The following is a 17,142-nucleotide window of genomic DNA, read 5'->3' as shown; positions in this document are numbered from 1 at the left end:
TATTTAATAATGTATAAGTGATATATAATTGTTCATGAAGGCTGGAAATGAAAAACACCTTATATTCAGGTGTGCAGAATTATTAGGCATGTTTTCTTATACAGATAAAATGAGCCAAAAAAGAGATTTAACTCAGACTGAAAAGTCAAAAAGTATTAAATGCCCATGAGAAGGATGCAATACTAATGCAATACTAGACATTGCAGTTAAGGGATGACCATTGGACAGTGAAATGCTCGTTGGGTCAGCAGGATCTGACAAAAACAGGTGGTGAAGAAAAGATGTTAACTGCAAAAGAATTAAGGTGAAGAATTAAGTGTGAAACCATCAGGAACCCTTTAGTCTCCAGCACCACCGTTTTCCAGTGCTGCAATCTTAACCTGGAGTCTCCAGAAGTGCAAGGTGTCAGGATCACAGAGACTTAAATTAGGTAAAGAATCCTAAAAAATGACCCCCACTAAATAAGAATCACAAGATGAAGTGTTGTAAAATACATGAAGAAGGTTTTTTTATAGGCTTTATGGACAGATAGGTTGAGAGTGACTCTTGAAGGACCAGCACCACATCCTCTTGCACCACTGTTTGAAGAATTCATCTTCCAGAATCTGGTAGTAAGTTTTGGGAGTTCATTTTTGTCCATTCTGAAGTCCGTTTTGCAGAGATGGACTAAAATGAACTCCCAAAACGTACTGCCAGATTCTGGAAGATGAATTCTTCAAACAGTGGTACTAGAGGATGTGGTGCTGGTCCTTCAAGAGTCACTCTCAACCTATCTGTCCATAAAGCCTATAAAAAAAACTTCTTCATGTATTTTACAACACTTCAGCTTGTGATTCTTATCTAGTGGGGGTCATTTTTTAGGATTCTTTACCTAATTTAAATCTCTGGGATCCTGACACCTGCTGACCCAACGAGCATTTCACTGTCCAATGGTCATGCCTTAACTGCAATGTCTAGTATTGCATTAGTATTGCATCCTTCTCATGGGCATTTCATATTTTTTTACTTTTCAGTCTGAGTTAAATCTCTTTTTTGGCTCAATTTATCTGTTAAAGAAAACATGCCTAATAATTCTGCACACCTGAATATAAGGTGTTTTTCATTTCCAGTCTTCATGAACAATTGTATATCACTTATACATTATTAAATACTAAATTAACAGTAGTTATTAGGATTACTGTGGTTTGGAATTGGTCAAATGTGCCTGGAAAAAAAATATGATCAGAAAATCAACGTGCCTAATAATTCTGCACACAGTGTAATATTATTTATCATCAAGCATAATGTTTTAGACCTATTATGTAATCCAGAATTTTAGAAAACAGGGCCACTAATATCTCGCTGGATCTGCTTTTTTGTTTATGATATTCACACCAGGGTTTTTAGATAGAAGGCTCATAGTCAGAGCATCTTCTCTAAGGCGCGTGTCTCAGGACAGTGAGTGATGGTGGCTGGGGAGGGACATTCTTCAGCTCTGAGGCCCTGCAGGCGTCTGGATTTACCAGCTTTATCAGTTCAGCATTTGCTCACTTTTAATGGGCTAAATGTCTAGGAAGGGTTTCATTCACTCAGGTCATTGTAGAAGTTTTTGTAGAATTTATCCAGTGGCTTCATTTGTTTTGCTATTTTAACCATCTTCCAAGAGGATGTCGGAAGTTAAAAAGTAATGAAATCGTACAAATATTTAAGCGAAATCCTCAAAAATATGTGCTGTATGTGGTCGTTTATTGTAGAAGACCGTTGGACATAAAGCAGATCCCACTGTTTAACCGACAGTGGTTTGTGTAATATTTCAGGAATCTTGAGAGATCTCCCTGGCTCTTTGCATGTCGCAATCAAGATGTATCCGCCGGTCATAGCTTTTGTCCCTGCTGATAAATAGTCTGTTACTGTATTCGTTCATTCCACAGATTCCGGCTGCGTTCAGTGCAAGCAAACAGGAATATGAACCACCTGGAAGGTGTCATATATAACAGTTTGAAAAAAAGAAAAGAAAAAACGCTCTCCTGTGTGGGGATTATCAAAGCCCAGAGGGTTAATTCAGATCATGGCAACAAGAAACATATGCTAACATTGTGTTTGGAGAGGAGGGAGAGTTTTCATAACCTTCATGGATCTTTTGTTAAATCTGCTGTTCTTTGTGATTTCCTCTTCATAGGAGTTTTTTTTTTGTTGCGTGTGTAACTTATATTGTCGAGATCTACTGATATACATGCGATGTGGATGTAGGAGACCAGATGTTTTCCTCTGAGACTGTCACACCTGTATATTTCAATATGCACCACACATCTTTCCTAGGTGTGGACGATTTAATTACATCTTTCTGTGGTGATGTTTTATTATAGAATGGGTGGAGTTAAGGAGCTGCTCAAAATGAGTGGTTTGCAATTAAATACTAGCCTACTGCACAGTATACACTGAGTACTGTTTTTTTAATAGTATGTGAAACGGTACACAGGCTACCATGTAACGTTAATAGCAATGTTTGTATTCAGTTAGAAAGACATCTTGAGCAGCAAATCAGCATATTACATTTCTGAAGGATCATGTGAAACTGAAGGCTGGGGTGATGATGATGATGAAAATGATGATGATGGGAGAGTCATGAAGACCGTTCCGCCTGGCATTTTCGTTGTCAGACAGGGCGTACAGAAAGCAGAGGAAACCAGGAATAAAAAAATCTTGCCACAAAGAGAGTCAAGAGGAAGGAAAAGCAACGGCAGCCTCAGCAGGCATCGTCGTTCACCTGCAGAAAACGCAGCAGAGATTGCCATTCAAGAGTCTGGCTTTATAGCCACTCGCGAAGGTGCAGATAAAAAAATCACCAAACTGGAAGCTACACCATCGTCTCCCGAAGACGGAAGGATGCCGATGAGGAACTATTCTGAATGCTGACTGAATGAATACTGACAGTTAGTGAATGGTGGAGGGTTTTGATTGACTGAGTTGAATGAGGATGACCCAGAGAATGAGTCAGACACTGAAGGTCACAAGTCAATCGCTAAAGCGTACTCCATCTATAAGCTTCCCAGATCCACCTGTTTGCCCCAAGGAGTTAAACAGATGTCAGTGTGCAGTTGATTTATGGGGAAATTTGGGTTGAGTGGTAACTTTTTCCATGCTGTAAACTGAACCCGAAGCGTTAGACGTTCAGGCATGTGTATTAAAGTCTTAGAGGAGATCTAGAGGGCAGCTGAGGGTTAATAGACTCTGGATGGGGTTGGTTAGTATGGTTGGCTGTTGCTCATTTAAAGTGAGGCTCTGGAACACTTGCTCTCACTGTGGGTGGATGCTAATGACGGATAAAACTGCTGCTCAAGCTGAACCGTCCAAACAGATTCAGGGAAACTAAAGTGCACACTTGAGTGCAAATGTGCCTCCGTCCATATGTGTGCACTTAGTATTACTCAGATGAGTGAAAGTGAGGCCCCGTTTACACTAGGGCGTTTTAGTTTTAAAATGCATAACTTTTGCTACGGTTAACCCTGTCGTCTACACTACGCCTGTGTTTTTGAACCTCACTTTTGAAAACGCTGCAGACCCCGTTTTAGTTTTGGAAACTCCGGGGATGCGTTTCAGTGTAAACAGACCAAAATGGAGACTTTTAAAAACGATGGCGTGGCTGCCCACATTATATGCTACCGGAACACGACAATGACAGACCAGGGATGCGTTTCCCAAAAGCATTAACACGGAGACGTAACTGCATGCTTTGCTGACTTTGTGGTCCTTTTTAGCAGCGTTATGCAGTTAAACGCTGTATTTTATAATACTGCAGCTGTCTACTTGAGGCAACTGTTTACACTTGTACGCGCATGCCCAGTGTGTATGAACGGTCATGTGACATGCATTTTCGGTCAAGCAGTGTAGACAGAAATCATTTCTGAAACGCAATGGAAACACCAGTGTAGACGAGGGTTGTTTTCATTTTAAAACACTGTTTTTGTGTATTTATGTACGAGACTGCATTAAATTAGCCACAATTCCCATCAATACCCATGTTGCATCTCAATTCACCTACTTACTGTATGTACTATGCCCTAAAAGTACTGTTTTGTGAAGAAGAAGTACATAGTTTGGAGTGTGTAGCTGAATAGTAGGTACTACTTTGTCATAGTTGCGTCTTTAACGGACCACTCTGTTGATTACTTGCATGCGTCCTGTCACTGTTTAAAATGCCCTGTCAATCATCTTGTTTTAGAAATTATATATATTTTTTGTTGTTGTTTGAAGGTTGTTTTGATGTTTATCATTTGAATGTTTGAATATGGGATGTGTAAAGTGTGTAGCAGTTCCTTACTGTCCACTGTGTAGCTTTATAATGATACGTGAGTAAATGCAGCCACACGTGAGCAAACCTCTGAGTCTCAGTTAATTCGATCAGCTTTTCAGATATCATAGGAAAATTACGCAAGCGTGAAGAACTTAACCCTTTCAGGCTCTCAGGTTTTGAAGGCTCTTTCGCTTTCCCTCTATCTCCCTAATTCACTCTTTTCATGGAAGCAGCAAGGTCAGTGAGAAGTTTAGACACTTGAATTAAAACACTGTAAGCTCTTGTGTGGCTCATTGGATTGGTTCTTTAGTATTTGCATATTGTGGCCCCTCAAGATTGACATAGAAAGAGGACAAAAGTGATTCTCATGTGAATAACCTTCAAACATGGTAGTGAGAATTTCTATTAAAAAAATCATTAGAAAAGAAAAAACATTATATATATATATATATATATATATATATATATATATATATATATATATATATATATATATATATATATATATAAGTTGCAAGTAAAGTCCCTGACGAAATCAGCTTTTCATGAAAATGACTCAAAAGGATATGAATGATGAAACGGCTTTGTTGTTTTAAGGGATAACCTATGCTTTGTCTTTTATGTCTCTGTACCCCAGGCTTCAGTGTGACTGCAAGCACAACACTTGTGGCCCGTCATGTGATCGCTGTTGCCCCGGCTTCAACCAGTTTCCGTGGAAACCAGCCACGACTTACAGTGCCAATGAATGTGAACGTGAGTTCTCCTCTCTCTGTGTCCAGCGAGCCAACAAAACAAAGATTTACAATAGTACCTGCTGGCGCCTCCTTGACATATTGTTCACAAAACATGATTTCTCTTTTTTGGGAGATTTTTTTCTTCTTTCCTGTCTTGATGGCAGAACAACATTTCCTTTATTCTTTCCAACAGTGCTCTTCTTTATGTATGAATGGACATCTAAAAGTATAAGTGTGACTTTTTCAGAATGTTCCAAAACTTACAGAGAATCTTGAATGATTTCTGTCTGTTTTTGTGATCTGTTTTTTTCCTTCACTCATTCAATCGCACAACTCTAGTAAACAATAAATATACCAAAATGTATTTGAAATACATTTATTTTATGCTAAGTATACTACAAATACGTTTAAATATGTATGTACTTAATGTGAATACCCTGCAATTGTACTTTTGGTATACTAAATTAATATACTTAAAGTCTACTAAATTGGAACATCTTATAGTAGTGCTGAAGTCCAACTAAAGATGAACTTATGTATATTTGATTGTGCTAAAGTGGAACTATTGCAAGTGTACACTTTAAATATCTTGTATTATACTATCCTTACAAATATTGATATTAAAACACATTTTAGGTTTAATATTAAGAAATGTGCATTGTGCATTAAAGAAGTACTCCAAATAAAGTTTAATTATAATATTTATATCAGTAAGTCTCAAGCGATATGTCAGTAAATATGTTAATGGATTTGTAGTATACTTAGTATGAAATATGTATTTTAAATACATTTTGGTATAGGTTTTTTCAATAGGGAAGTTTTTCTTCATACATACATTTTTAACATTTCAGCTTGTGTTATTCTAACATACAGTACGTAAAAGACTATGTGAGCATTAGTGTCAAGTCAAGTCACCTTTATTTATACAGCGCTTTTTACAACACTGATTGCTTCAAAGCAGCTTTACAGTGATGATAGGAAATTCATTTTGTTTTAGATGAAAAGCTAAAGTAAGTTTTTGATTGATTAATTATTTGATTAATTTCTTATTAATTTTGGCATCACTTAAACAATACCATCTAACATAGAGGTCCTGGAACGTCCCCAGCATGAGAAGCATGTCTGCTATACTTAGAGAGAAGTGCATTCGTTGGCTCGGCCAGGTCAGGCTAAAAACTAAACATGAAATAGGTTTGAAATAGTTTTGAAACTATACCATCATCATCCCTGTGCAAACCCCCAAAAAAGGCGAGTCTGTGAAAACGGCCACGGCATGTACGCAAGCATTACGTGTGACCGCATTCCACAATTTTGTGGTGTTATATATTTTTCCTGAAGTCTTTAATCATATTGGCAAATGGATGAAGAAAAGCCTTTATCAAAAGGACATATTAAAACAATTTAAAATTGTCTTTCAAAAATGAAATAAATTTCCTAAATGTACAATGTTTCTGTATTTCGTCAATTAAAAATATATTAATTGATTAGTTTACTATTATTTAACTACATTTTAAGACACAATTTAGTGTTAATTTGTCTATTTAAAAAGTGATTTATTATTTTTAATGATTAAATTGATCATTTACTTTTTTTTTTTAAGTGGCACACCTAGTCCTCAAAGTAAAAATGGCTACCTGATACCTCTATAAATGTGAATACATATTAGCCTTTCAGATCTAGGATCGGTTTTGTTGTGCGAGGATTTTGGATCAGCGTAGTCCCTGCTTTAGTAAGACATCAGAGACAGTGTGAATAAGAGCGGCTGGCAGTCTGTGTGAACAGCCCCAGCCTGCTGTGAGCTCATGCAGACGCTAATCAAGTCTCTCACACACTGTAAAAATAGTCCCACAATGCTTTTTAGAGGATCTCAGTCTCACTCTTTGGGTGTCTATCTGTGTATTGGGAGCCGTTTCAGTCTGGAAAACGTCTCCACTGAGTATGTTGTTGGATATCCTCAGTTTCTAACCTAATCTAATCTCTGACTTCCCAAATATATAACCGCCCCTTTGTGTGGAGCGAGACCTCAGTGAGGTTTATAGCACATCTGTGAGCAGTGCTGGCTTGAGTTAAGCCAGAGAGACTGTCCCATCTGACAGAACTGTTTCATCTCATGCCGGGTCACTGTGTCATCACCCTGCCGTCAATGGACTAGTCCCTTAACAAAACACAGCCATTCCACACCGCACGTCCTGTCAAAGACTCCACTGTGCGACAGGAATAACACACATTCTGTAGTTTTGAGAGCTTTTTAATGCCTGCTGGTGCATATTTTAAATAGTGAATTTGTCCTGACACTATGAGATTTTGCTAATCACAGCTGATTCAAGTGTTAACAAGTGTAAAGTGTTGTTAGTGATGCAATTCTTAGCCGCAACCACCAATTCTGAACCCACTGGCCTGAAACAGGAATCCATGTGATCTGGAATTTCGTGTTAGTTCGAAAGATTTCCCCATGATTTAGCATCAGGTTAATGTTAGTCAAATTGGTCGAATTCGCCGCGTTGACCAACAGAAAACTGCTTCTGTGTGAACTTTGCTTCATACCGTACATCTCTACAATAGACAATGGCCCTTTTTTCTCCTGAAAGATTTCACCACACCTTTACTCGGAAATAATTATGAATTATTTTCTTTTCTTTAAATAAATAAATGAACAAATAAATATTGCTAATCACAGCTGATTAAAGTGTTAAACCTTTTATCTCTGAAAATTAGTGATGAAATTCTGAACTCATTGAGCTGAAAACTGAAACTCATCATACTAATTTCAAATTAGCCTTACTTTGGAATAATTTCCAATTATTTTTATGGTAATTAATAAATAAATAAATAAATAAATGATCAAATATTAAGCTCAAAATATTTTTTTTAAATAAATTGATAAATAACTGTCGAAAAACTGTAGACAAGGGTATAGAAAAAAACAATGTTCTTTACTGATCAACCAGTATTAAGAGAAAATGTAAATATTAGTGCTGTCAATCAATTAAAAAGTAACTAATTAATCACGCATTTTCTGTAGTGCTTTCAGATTGAATCTCCAAAATAATGTAAAAAAAACAAAAAGATGGTATATTTTAAATATCTGTTTAATGGTATCTTTTTACTATGCATTATGAATGAAGGTCTGTATCACTGATACCAGTATCAATACTGTCATAATGTCTCTATTAAATTGATTTTTTTTCTCAGTTTGCAGCCATTCAGTTTCTTAGCCATTAATTATAAGCATTTACCATTACACTATAATTGAAAGCTATCAATTTGAACATTTAATAGACTTGAAAAAACATAACAACTTTTAATTTAAGTGAACTTACATCAATATTCACATAAACTCATTGCAATAAATGTCACATTTAGCTGTTCCTTTGATATATCAGGGTTCAACACTATGTTATTAAAGATACAAACGTTTTTCGTTTCGTTTCGTTTCAATCAAGAGCAGTGAGTGATTTTCTCTTTGTCTTTTCTTTTTTGATAAACTTTAATCACAGACAGCAGCAGGTGTATTAGGCTGCTGTGCTGTCACTTTTAAGACCTGCCACATCCTATTTTACACAACTCTTTAAGTTCATTTAATACTTTTTAACTCATTTAAGACTCATTGTGTGTTTTAGTCCTTTCAAGCTCGAAAGAGAAGTCAATGTGGTGCTGGTGCGCTGTCTGAAGCAGCTTTCTGTGTGCGTGTTTCGGGTGTTTTGACACAGCGCGTCAGTAGCTGTCTCAGATTTTTGTCTTTTCGGTCTTGAATGGTTTAATAATACTTGAATGAATGACAGAAAAAAAGGGATGCTGCATTAATTGTATTAAATATTTGAACGCGTTAAAAAAAGTCAAAATTAACACATTTATTTTTTACAACCCTAGTAAAGATCCAATATGATTCCAATATTTGAATTATGTCACATTGTGTGTGTAGAATACTATAATTACATTTTATTGTCAAATTTTGACCACAATATGTTAAGGTCTGTAGTCATGCTCGTTGTCCGTCTGTGTTTCTCTCCGAGCATCTCATGACACATCATCATTCAAACACACATAAACAATTGCAGTCTTTGTTAGTATTGCATAATATTTCACTAAATTTTGACATGTGTTACATCTGTTTATGCTAGTACTATGCTACCAATTTTTGTAAGGGTACACACAATTATTGAATGTTATTTTGTCAATACGTTATTTAGAATCTAAAGAGTCCCTAACAGTTTCTCTTGTTTTCTCCTTGCTAATTTCACTCCTAGCTAACGTCTGTTGTCTTTTCTCTTCTTCTTCCCTTCTCTGCTGTCGATTATCTTTGGACAGTCTGAACTCTTCAGGTGGATGTGTGTGTCAATGTCTGAGTATTTTATCCATGTCCTGCCCTGTTTGTATCTGTCCTGCTTGTATATCGTTCTCTCTGCAATGGCAGACGAGTTATTCATTTCGTCTTCAGGCTGATTATATGGTGATGTAACTGTGTTGTGTGTGTGTTTTCAGCTTGTAACTGCCACAGACACTCATCAGAGTGCTACTATGATCCAGAGATCGACCAGCGGAGAGCCAGTATCAACACGCAGGGAGAATACAGGGGCGGTGGAGCGTGTATCGAATGCCAGGTGGGCTCAGGTGTACAAACACATATAACACGAAAATTATAACGCGAAAGTAATGCAGCCTCAAAGCCTACCTAGACATTTGTGGCATTCATGGGCAACATAGATGCATACAACATTTTTGGCCATCAAATACATGCTCACTGGGTTTGGAAACAGCTTTTGATGTTTTTGCAAATAAATCCTATGATTTTTATTCTCTCACAGCATCACACCACAGGCATCAACTGTGAACGCTGCATTTCCGGCTACTACAGATCACCTGACCATCCACTAGAGTCCCCATTCGCCTGTTCAAGTGAGTCCCCTGTCATACACTGTTATTTTAGTATTATTTATATAATATTTATTAATATCTTTAATTCACTTTTATTTTATATTTTCAGTTTTCATTTTAATTGATTTTGAATGAAAATAAAACTGTAGATATAGTTAAAACATGTTCTTTTCTTTTGCTTGTTTTCTCTGATTCTGCAGAGTGTCAGTGTGAGTCTGAGTTCACTGATGGTACATGTGAGGACCTGACCGGACGCTGCTACTGTAAACCCAACTACACCGGGGAGAACTGTGACGAATGTGCAGAGGGATACGAACGCTTCCCTGAATGCTACCGTAAGTGTGTGTGTGTGTCTTTGAAGCTTTCATGAATGTTTCAGGCATTATATTTCAGATGAATTTATTCACTGCGGCTTAATCTCTCAATGATAAAACAAATGTGTGTGTAAAGAAATCCTTCTTTTTTGTTATAAAATTTGTTTCCTTGTGTCTGTTCTTGTCAGTTTACATCCGTGGAGAGGCCAGACCTGCAGGAGAAATCATCAGTAAGACACTGATTTGACTCATCTTAATTTGAATTTGATTTGGTTAAATTCTTCTTCACTGATTTTACACCCGTTGTATTGCATTCTTGTGTTTGCAGACTGTGAGTGCAGTGCTGCAGGCACAGAAGGGAACTCCTGTAGGCCGGACCCTCGCACCAGTACATGTGTGTGTAAACCTCAATTCACTGGAGAGCACTGCGACACCTGTGCTCATGGACACTTCGGCCTCAACTGCCAACGTAAGGACACACACACTCTGCCCTTTTTATATGTTAATGCCACTGCTGTGTTGTGACATCACATAATTATAAATGTGTTTAAATAAATAAACAAATTAAATAAACATATAGTTTTAAAGTTTACTTTACAGTCATTAACAAACATAATAGATAGTTGAATAGACAAATCAGTGGTTCATGTCAATTAAAATATTTAATATATTAAAATATATGTATCTAACAAGATTTAAACTAAATCTGTATGTAATTTAAAATTATTAAATTAAAGCATTAATTAACCCTTTCTCCGCCAACATTTTCAATGTTTTTCACTAAATTTTCATGGCCCACAGAATATTTTCTTCTATGAATATCTGAACATGCAATATATCAAAAGAAAGAACAGACACCTCTGTTTTATTATAGCTTAATGCATTCTTTTTTTTTATCAACACTTGAATGTGGGTAAGCTTCATAAAAAGGCAACATTTTGAGCAAAAAAAAAAAAAAAAAAATGTCAAAGACTACATCCATATCGGATTCAGGACCATGATCAAAACATAGACGGAGTAAATCGAGTCTACCGATACCCCCAAAAGCTTCACGGTCCTATAGCTTGCCAACATTTCATTTGGTCACATTAGGCAGTTTTGATTTATTTGCGGTTTAATGTATATAAAAGCATTATTTTACATATGCATCAGCTTACATATGCTATTGCTTGTTTCTGCTTCTTTTTCACCTGTGATTTGATCAAGAGATTCTGTACTCTTTCAGAAGATGTGTCATAGCGCCCCCTACTATATAAAAGTGAAAACGCGGAAAGCCAGAAATTTCTATCAATAGCGGGGAAAGAGTTAAATGCTATTTATTAGTCTTATAATTGTCACTGAATTAATCACAGTGATATTTTGGTAACACTTTACACTAAGGTTTCATTTTTTAACATTAGTTAATGTATTAACTAACATGAAGGAACTAGTTGATAAAAATACAGCTGTTCATTGTTCATGTTACTTCACAGTGCGTTAACTAATGTTACCAAATACAACATTTGATTTGAATAATGTATTAGTTAAAATTAACATTAACAAAGATTAATAAATGCTGTAGAAGTGCAGTTCATTATTAGTTTAACTAATGAAACCTTATTGTAAAGTGTCACCGATATTTGAATGTAAGTATATTATCTGTCATTTCTCTATGTATGTATGTATGTATCTGCATGTCCATTGCCAGATCAAATCAGCTGTCCCGTTCAGCCCATTTTTGCCTTTTCTCTGTAAGCTGTAGTGGCAGGTGACATCTGAGCAAACACATGCTGATTGTTGCATCAGTGTTGTCTGTCTGCTAAACTGCTGTTGATCTTGTGCATAGTTGGAGTGTTTGTGAGCACAATATACCACCCAAAAACAAAGGCAATGCAAACATGCCCATATTCTCGCTCCCTTCCCCCCAGGCTGTCAGTGTTCAGGCCAGGGTTGTCTTGATGGGTCCTGTGATGCAGTAACGGGCCAGTGTGTTTGTCGGAGCGGTTTTCAGGGGTATTCATGCGAGCAGTGTGTGCCTGGCTACTTCAACTTTCCACTGTGCCAATGTGAGTGCTTGCCAACTCTAATCTCACTGAACTCAAAAATCCCCCATGTACTGCCAAACCATGAACTTCACAATACAGCCACAAAGAAATGGTTTCCTGTGCATTCTTCCACTGCTTAGAAGTCTGTTTAAGATCAATGTAAAATGTTACCCTATTTACTTACTTAACACACATTCGGTCTTATTGTGCATGATTCATCAGAGCATATTTTAAAATGTAAAATAACTTTCTACACCTTTCTTTTTTGGCTTTTGTTTTTGCTGATATTACCATTCAAATAGCAATGGGAATTATGTACTGTTTGTATCACTCTTCTTGTCTATGTTTTTACATTCACTGACTGAGTTTGTTACTCTGTGGACTAGTGGTGGAGATTTTTCAGTGACTCTTTCTGCAGTTTAAAGGCCGTTCACACCAAGGACGATAACGATAAAGATAACGATAAGATATAGTTCTAAAACCGTTCTCATTATTAAAGAATAGCAGAGTTCACACCACAGCTATAACGATAACAGCACAGAGAAAGGATATCGTTGTAATCACTTTTAGAATGATTTTATCCAGCTGATGAACGATAAAAACATTGATAGCCAATCAGAATCCATCATGCTGTAACAAGCTTGAACATTTAAAGCGGAAGACAAGCACACACTTCGAATAAACAGAACAATATCGTGGGGTTGGGGTGCACCTGAGACCCGCAGTGACGGACTAATCTGGGCACGGTGAGCTCGTGCCAGGGGCGTGGGTAGTGAGCCGTTGTAAGAGCCAACATACATTACATTGGCAAACAACTTCCAATAGGAAAATTCAACTGCAGTAGCCACCGTTCAACCATAAGAGGGCAGCACTCAGACGTTTTTACACCTTAAATTGTAGAATTAAAACACTTTATACCCAAATGTCAAAACTTTTACTCGAATCAATGACCAGCACTAATAAAGCCCCATTCTTGCAGATCATTAACTAAAAAGTTGTTTTATGGTTTAGTTACCCTTTAAAGAATGAAACAAGTGACTTTCTTTATAAGTCATTGAATATTTTACTCAACTGATTTTTTTCTCCCAAAACACTGAATCATTCAGGCAAAATTGTGAGTCATTCAGCAACAAAAAAAGTGACATGTGTCCCAAAATACGCTGCACTTATACACTATGTACTTAAGCACCATGTAGTGTATGAACTTTTTAAGGTTATTTGGTCATTCAACATTGAAGTCTGATAGCCCCAACCCCCATCCGCTACGTAATAACATTTGCGACAGTTGTTTTTCCGGTTAATTGATTCACTTAGTTACGTAGTAAGTGAGTGTCTTTATGAGTCACTGAATCATTTACTCAACTGATTTGTTCAAAAACACAGAATCATTCAGGCAAAACTGTGTGTACAATGTATGTTTTAATCAATCTTGACTGTTAACCCAGTAGTAACCAATATTGACTGCAAACTCACACTCAGTTCTTGTTCCATTCTTGTGTGGAATGCCCACTCATGAACCATTCACTTCAAGTCACTTCATATGTTTCATCTCATTGAATGTGCTTTTTCACTCTGATATGTCACATTACAGAAGTAAAATTGATTGGGAATACACTTCATGTTGACTTCAAAACTATTAACATTCAAGTTTTAATTTCTCTCTGTCTGTCTGTAGATTGTGGGTGCAGTGTTGTGGGCTCTACGCCTGAGATGTGTGACGCAGTCGGTCAGTGTTTGTGCAGGCCGGAGTTCACTGGTCCTCGCTGTGAGCAGTGTCGCTCAGGGTTCCTCTCATTTCCAAACTGCCAAGGTGAGGCACACAAGAAAGGCTCGGTCTGATTAACGAAGATCCACTGTCTGTATTATCACAATTATAACTTTTTTATCCTATTTCCCAGGGTGCACTTGTGACCCTCACACATCTTTGGACTCCAGCTGTAGTGTGTCGGGTCAGTGTAACTGTAGACCCAACTACAGTGGCCCCAAATGTGACCAGTGTGCACCCGGATACTACTCTTTTCCCAGCTGCACACGTAAGTCACATGACTCTTATCAAAGTGGAAACATTACCAAGGGAAGGACTGTCTACTGTAACAGGTGATTTTCTCTTCTTTCAGCTTGTCAGTGTTCAGGGGAGGGCTCTCGCTTCAGTTCCTGTGATCCAGTGTCTGGTCAGTGTGTGTGTCTGCCAAACATTGAGGGTCAGAGGTGTGATAGCTGCAGTCCTGGGTCAAGTGGCTTCCCCCTCTGCCAAGGTGATCTTGCATAGACGTTTACTCAAACAAAATCCTGTCTATTATATTCATTTACCATAGTTCTGATGGTTATCTTTCTCTTTTTATGCTCTAGTCGGGACATGTAACCCAGCAGGCTCTGTTCATAATGATATCCTGCCCACTGTGGTGAGCTTTATTGATCTTTTTATATTTTAAGTATAGCAACATTGAGAATGGTGTCTAATCATCAATTAATCCTGAAAAAAAAAAATCTGTTTTCAACATTGATAATAATAAGAAATGTTTCTTGAGCAGCAAATCATCATATTAGAATGATTTCTGAAGGATCATGTGACACTGAAGACTGTAAGAGTAATGATGCTGAAATCAACCTTGCCATCGCAGGAATAAATTACATTTTAAAATACGCTGCCCGGCCAAAAAAATCCACTTGGATTTAAATTGGCAATGATTGGATCATTATTGCAGTGATTTTTATGTTTCTAGCATGTTATATGTTTGGCAGCAGTTCTTCTAACCCTAATTGATGGAGTGTGTAGATTTTCATTTCTTAAACAACCATGTTGGAAGACACATCATGTCCATATTCCAGGATGACAAAGTCAAGATTCATCAGGCTCAAACTGTGAAAGAATGGTTGGGAGGGAGCCTGAAGAATCATTTTCACACATTAATCGGCACCTCTGAGTCCAGACCTTAAATTCATTGAAAGTCTTTGGGATGTGCTGGAGGAGACTTTACAGAGTGCTTGACTCTTGCATTGTCAATACATGATCTTGACCAAAACTTAATGCACCTCTTGATGAAAATAAATGCTGTGGTGTTATTTCCATCAAGAGGTGCAGCAATATTTTTGTATTGACAATGCAAGAGTCCAGCACTCTGTAAAGTCTCCTCCTTTTTTTTTGGCCGGGCAGTGTATATTCAAATAGAGAACAGTTATTGTAAATTGTAATAGTATTTCTGTATTTTAATTTTAAAAATCATATCTTTTACATTGTTACTTTTTCATTAATTCTGTAATTGAGGATCTTGGACACAAAGTCTTTTACAAACATTTATTCTTAGTCCTGACTCTCAATGCTTGTTTTTTTTTTTTACCTCAGGGCTCCTGCGAGTGTCGGCCGAATGTAGAAGGGGTGGCGTGCGATCGCTGTAAGCCTCTCTACTGGAATCTTTCTCCTGATACAGACTATGGATGCTCAAGTAAGAGAAAAGTTTGGACACACAACACAAAATGCCATTTTGAGTGATTGGGGTCATTTTGTTAGCTTAGGTGATCAATCAGACTCTGGTGACAGTGTATTAATTGAATCTGTTTCTGGTTAGTTAAACTGTAATAATATGGATTATATATTTCTGCTTATGTACATTCTGATTGATTTTGCAGCCTGTGACTGTAATACAGTAGGAACAATGAGTGAGGTTGCAGAGTGCACTCAGGTATAGACATAATCCATTAATAGCTCCAGCTTACAAATGCAATTCCAAGAGCAAAGTTAACATACGTCCATCTGTGTGTGAATCAGCGCTCCGGCCAGTGTCACTGTAAACCCAATGTGTGCAGTGGCAGATGTACCGTGTGCAAGGATGGGTACTTCAACCTTCAGAAAAAGAACTACTTTGGTTGCCAAGGTACACAATCAATTCCAAGCAGACATTATCAATACTTCAATAACGAGATGGGTTTAACTCTGATCCCTGCGTCTATGTAGGCTGCCAGTGTGACATTGGAGGCTCCGTTGGGCAGGCATGTGATGAGAGACACGGGCGGTGTCGATGCAGACCCAATGTGGAGGGACCCAAATGCAACCAGTAAGTGATGGGGAAAAGCACACACAGATGTAGCATTGTGCACTAATCACTTTTATGTGCAGGCGGCTGTCATCACTCTGATGTGCTTGTTTAGACCGCGGCCGGATCATTACTTCCCAGACCTGCACCATATGAAGTTTGAGGTGGAGGACGGAACCACAATGGATGGACGTCCGGTGAGGTTTGGTTACAATCCTCTGGAGTTTGAGAGCTTCAGCTGGAGGGGGTACGCCCAGATGACCCTCATACAGGTGAGACACACACACACACACACACACTCACGAGACTTAATGTTTGTACCTTGAAATCATGATTTTTTTTTAATGAATGGTAAATAATACTAGTAAAAAATATAATATAATATAATAATTGTTGTTATTATTATTCATCTATAATAATTGTATAAATAAAAAACTATAACAACAACACTACTGAATGGTAAATAATAACAAATTGCTGTAATAATGAAAGCTATTATATTCATAATAGAAAATGACAACAGCAACAATAATAAAAATATTAAAATCTATTATTATTACATATTGTGTATTATAGCGATTTGTGTATTATTTAAAAAATTTTGTAAAGCACTTAAAGTCAACATTAAATCATAATTTAATCTAAATGTAAACATCAAAAAGTAACAACTTTCCTCTTGTTGATGTCACAAGCCCTCTCATTTCAGTCCATTCCCTGTCATATAGATACAACTTTTTAATTCGTATAGTTGGACAATTTTAATTTGTACAACATCAAGTCCTAGTCTAGATTTTTTTTCTTGTTGGTTATCTTGTTTTACTAGGAAATATGTCACATTACAGAAGTAAAATGTTTTATGAAATTGAATGACTTTAAAGATACTGTGAAAGT

The 17,142-nt window shown here is 37.1% G+C and overlaps 2 protein-coding genes across 3 annotated transcripts in view; both read left to right on the top strand.

Moving 5' to 3' along the window:
• tcea2 (transcription elongation factor A (SII), 2) overlaps window positions 1-17,142 on the top strand; it is a 774,534-nt gene that overhangs the window by 176,127 nt on the left and 581,265 nt on the right. The window lies entirely within an intron of this gene.
• Window positions 1-17,142, top strand: part of lama5 (laminin, alpha 5) — a 96,843-nt gene that overhangs the window by 39,163 nt on the left and 40,538 nt on the right. For both annotated transcript variants that reach the window (XM_079803567.1, XM_079803566.1), the window contains exons 7-22: window positions 4,911-5,026; window positions 9,490-9,608; window positions 9,813-9,903; window positions 10,083-10,217; window positions 10,385-10,426; window positions 10,525-10,665; window positions 12,104-12,241; window positions 13,896-14,030; window positions 14,119-14,253; window positions 14,338-14,475; window positions 14,570-14,622; window positions 15,564-15,663; window positions 15,848-15,900; window positions 15,987-16,092; window positions 16,173-16,272; window positions 16,367-16,523. In XM_079803567.1, coding sequence (XP_079659693.1) covers window positions 4,911-5,026; window positions 9,490-9,608; window positions 9,813-9,903; window positions 10,083-10,217; window positions 10,385-10,426; window positions 10,525-10,665; window positions 12,104-12,241; window positions 13,896-14,030; window positions 14,119-14,253; window positions 14,338-14,475; window positions 14,570-14,622; window positions 15,564-15,663; window positions 15,848-15,900; window positions 15,987-16,092; window positions 16,173-16,272; window positions 16,367-16,523 — 1,759 coding nt within the window. The remainder of the gene's footprint in view (window positions 1-4,910; window positions 5,027-9,489; window positions 9,609-9,812; window positions 9,904-10,082; window positions 10,218-10,384; window positions 10,427-10,524; window positions 10,666-12,103; window positions 12,242-13,895; window positions 14,031-14,118; window positions 14,254-14,337; window positions 14,476-14,569; window positions 14,623-15,563; window positions 15,664-15,847; window positions 15,901-15,986; window positions 16,093-16,172; window positions 16,273-16,366; window positions 16,524-17,142) is intronic.

This window comes from Gobio gobio (genome assembly GCF_949357685.1).
Source record: "Gobio gobio genome assembly, chromosome: 21".
Taxonomy (NCBI): domain Eukaryota; kingdom Metazoa; phylum Chordata; class Actinopteri; order Cypriniformes; family Gobionidae; genus Gobio; species Gobio gobio.
The sequence above is the reverse complement of the archived record's forward strand: the minus strand, read 5'-3'. Positions and strand labels throughout refer to the sequence as shown.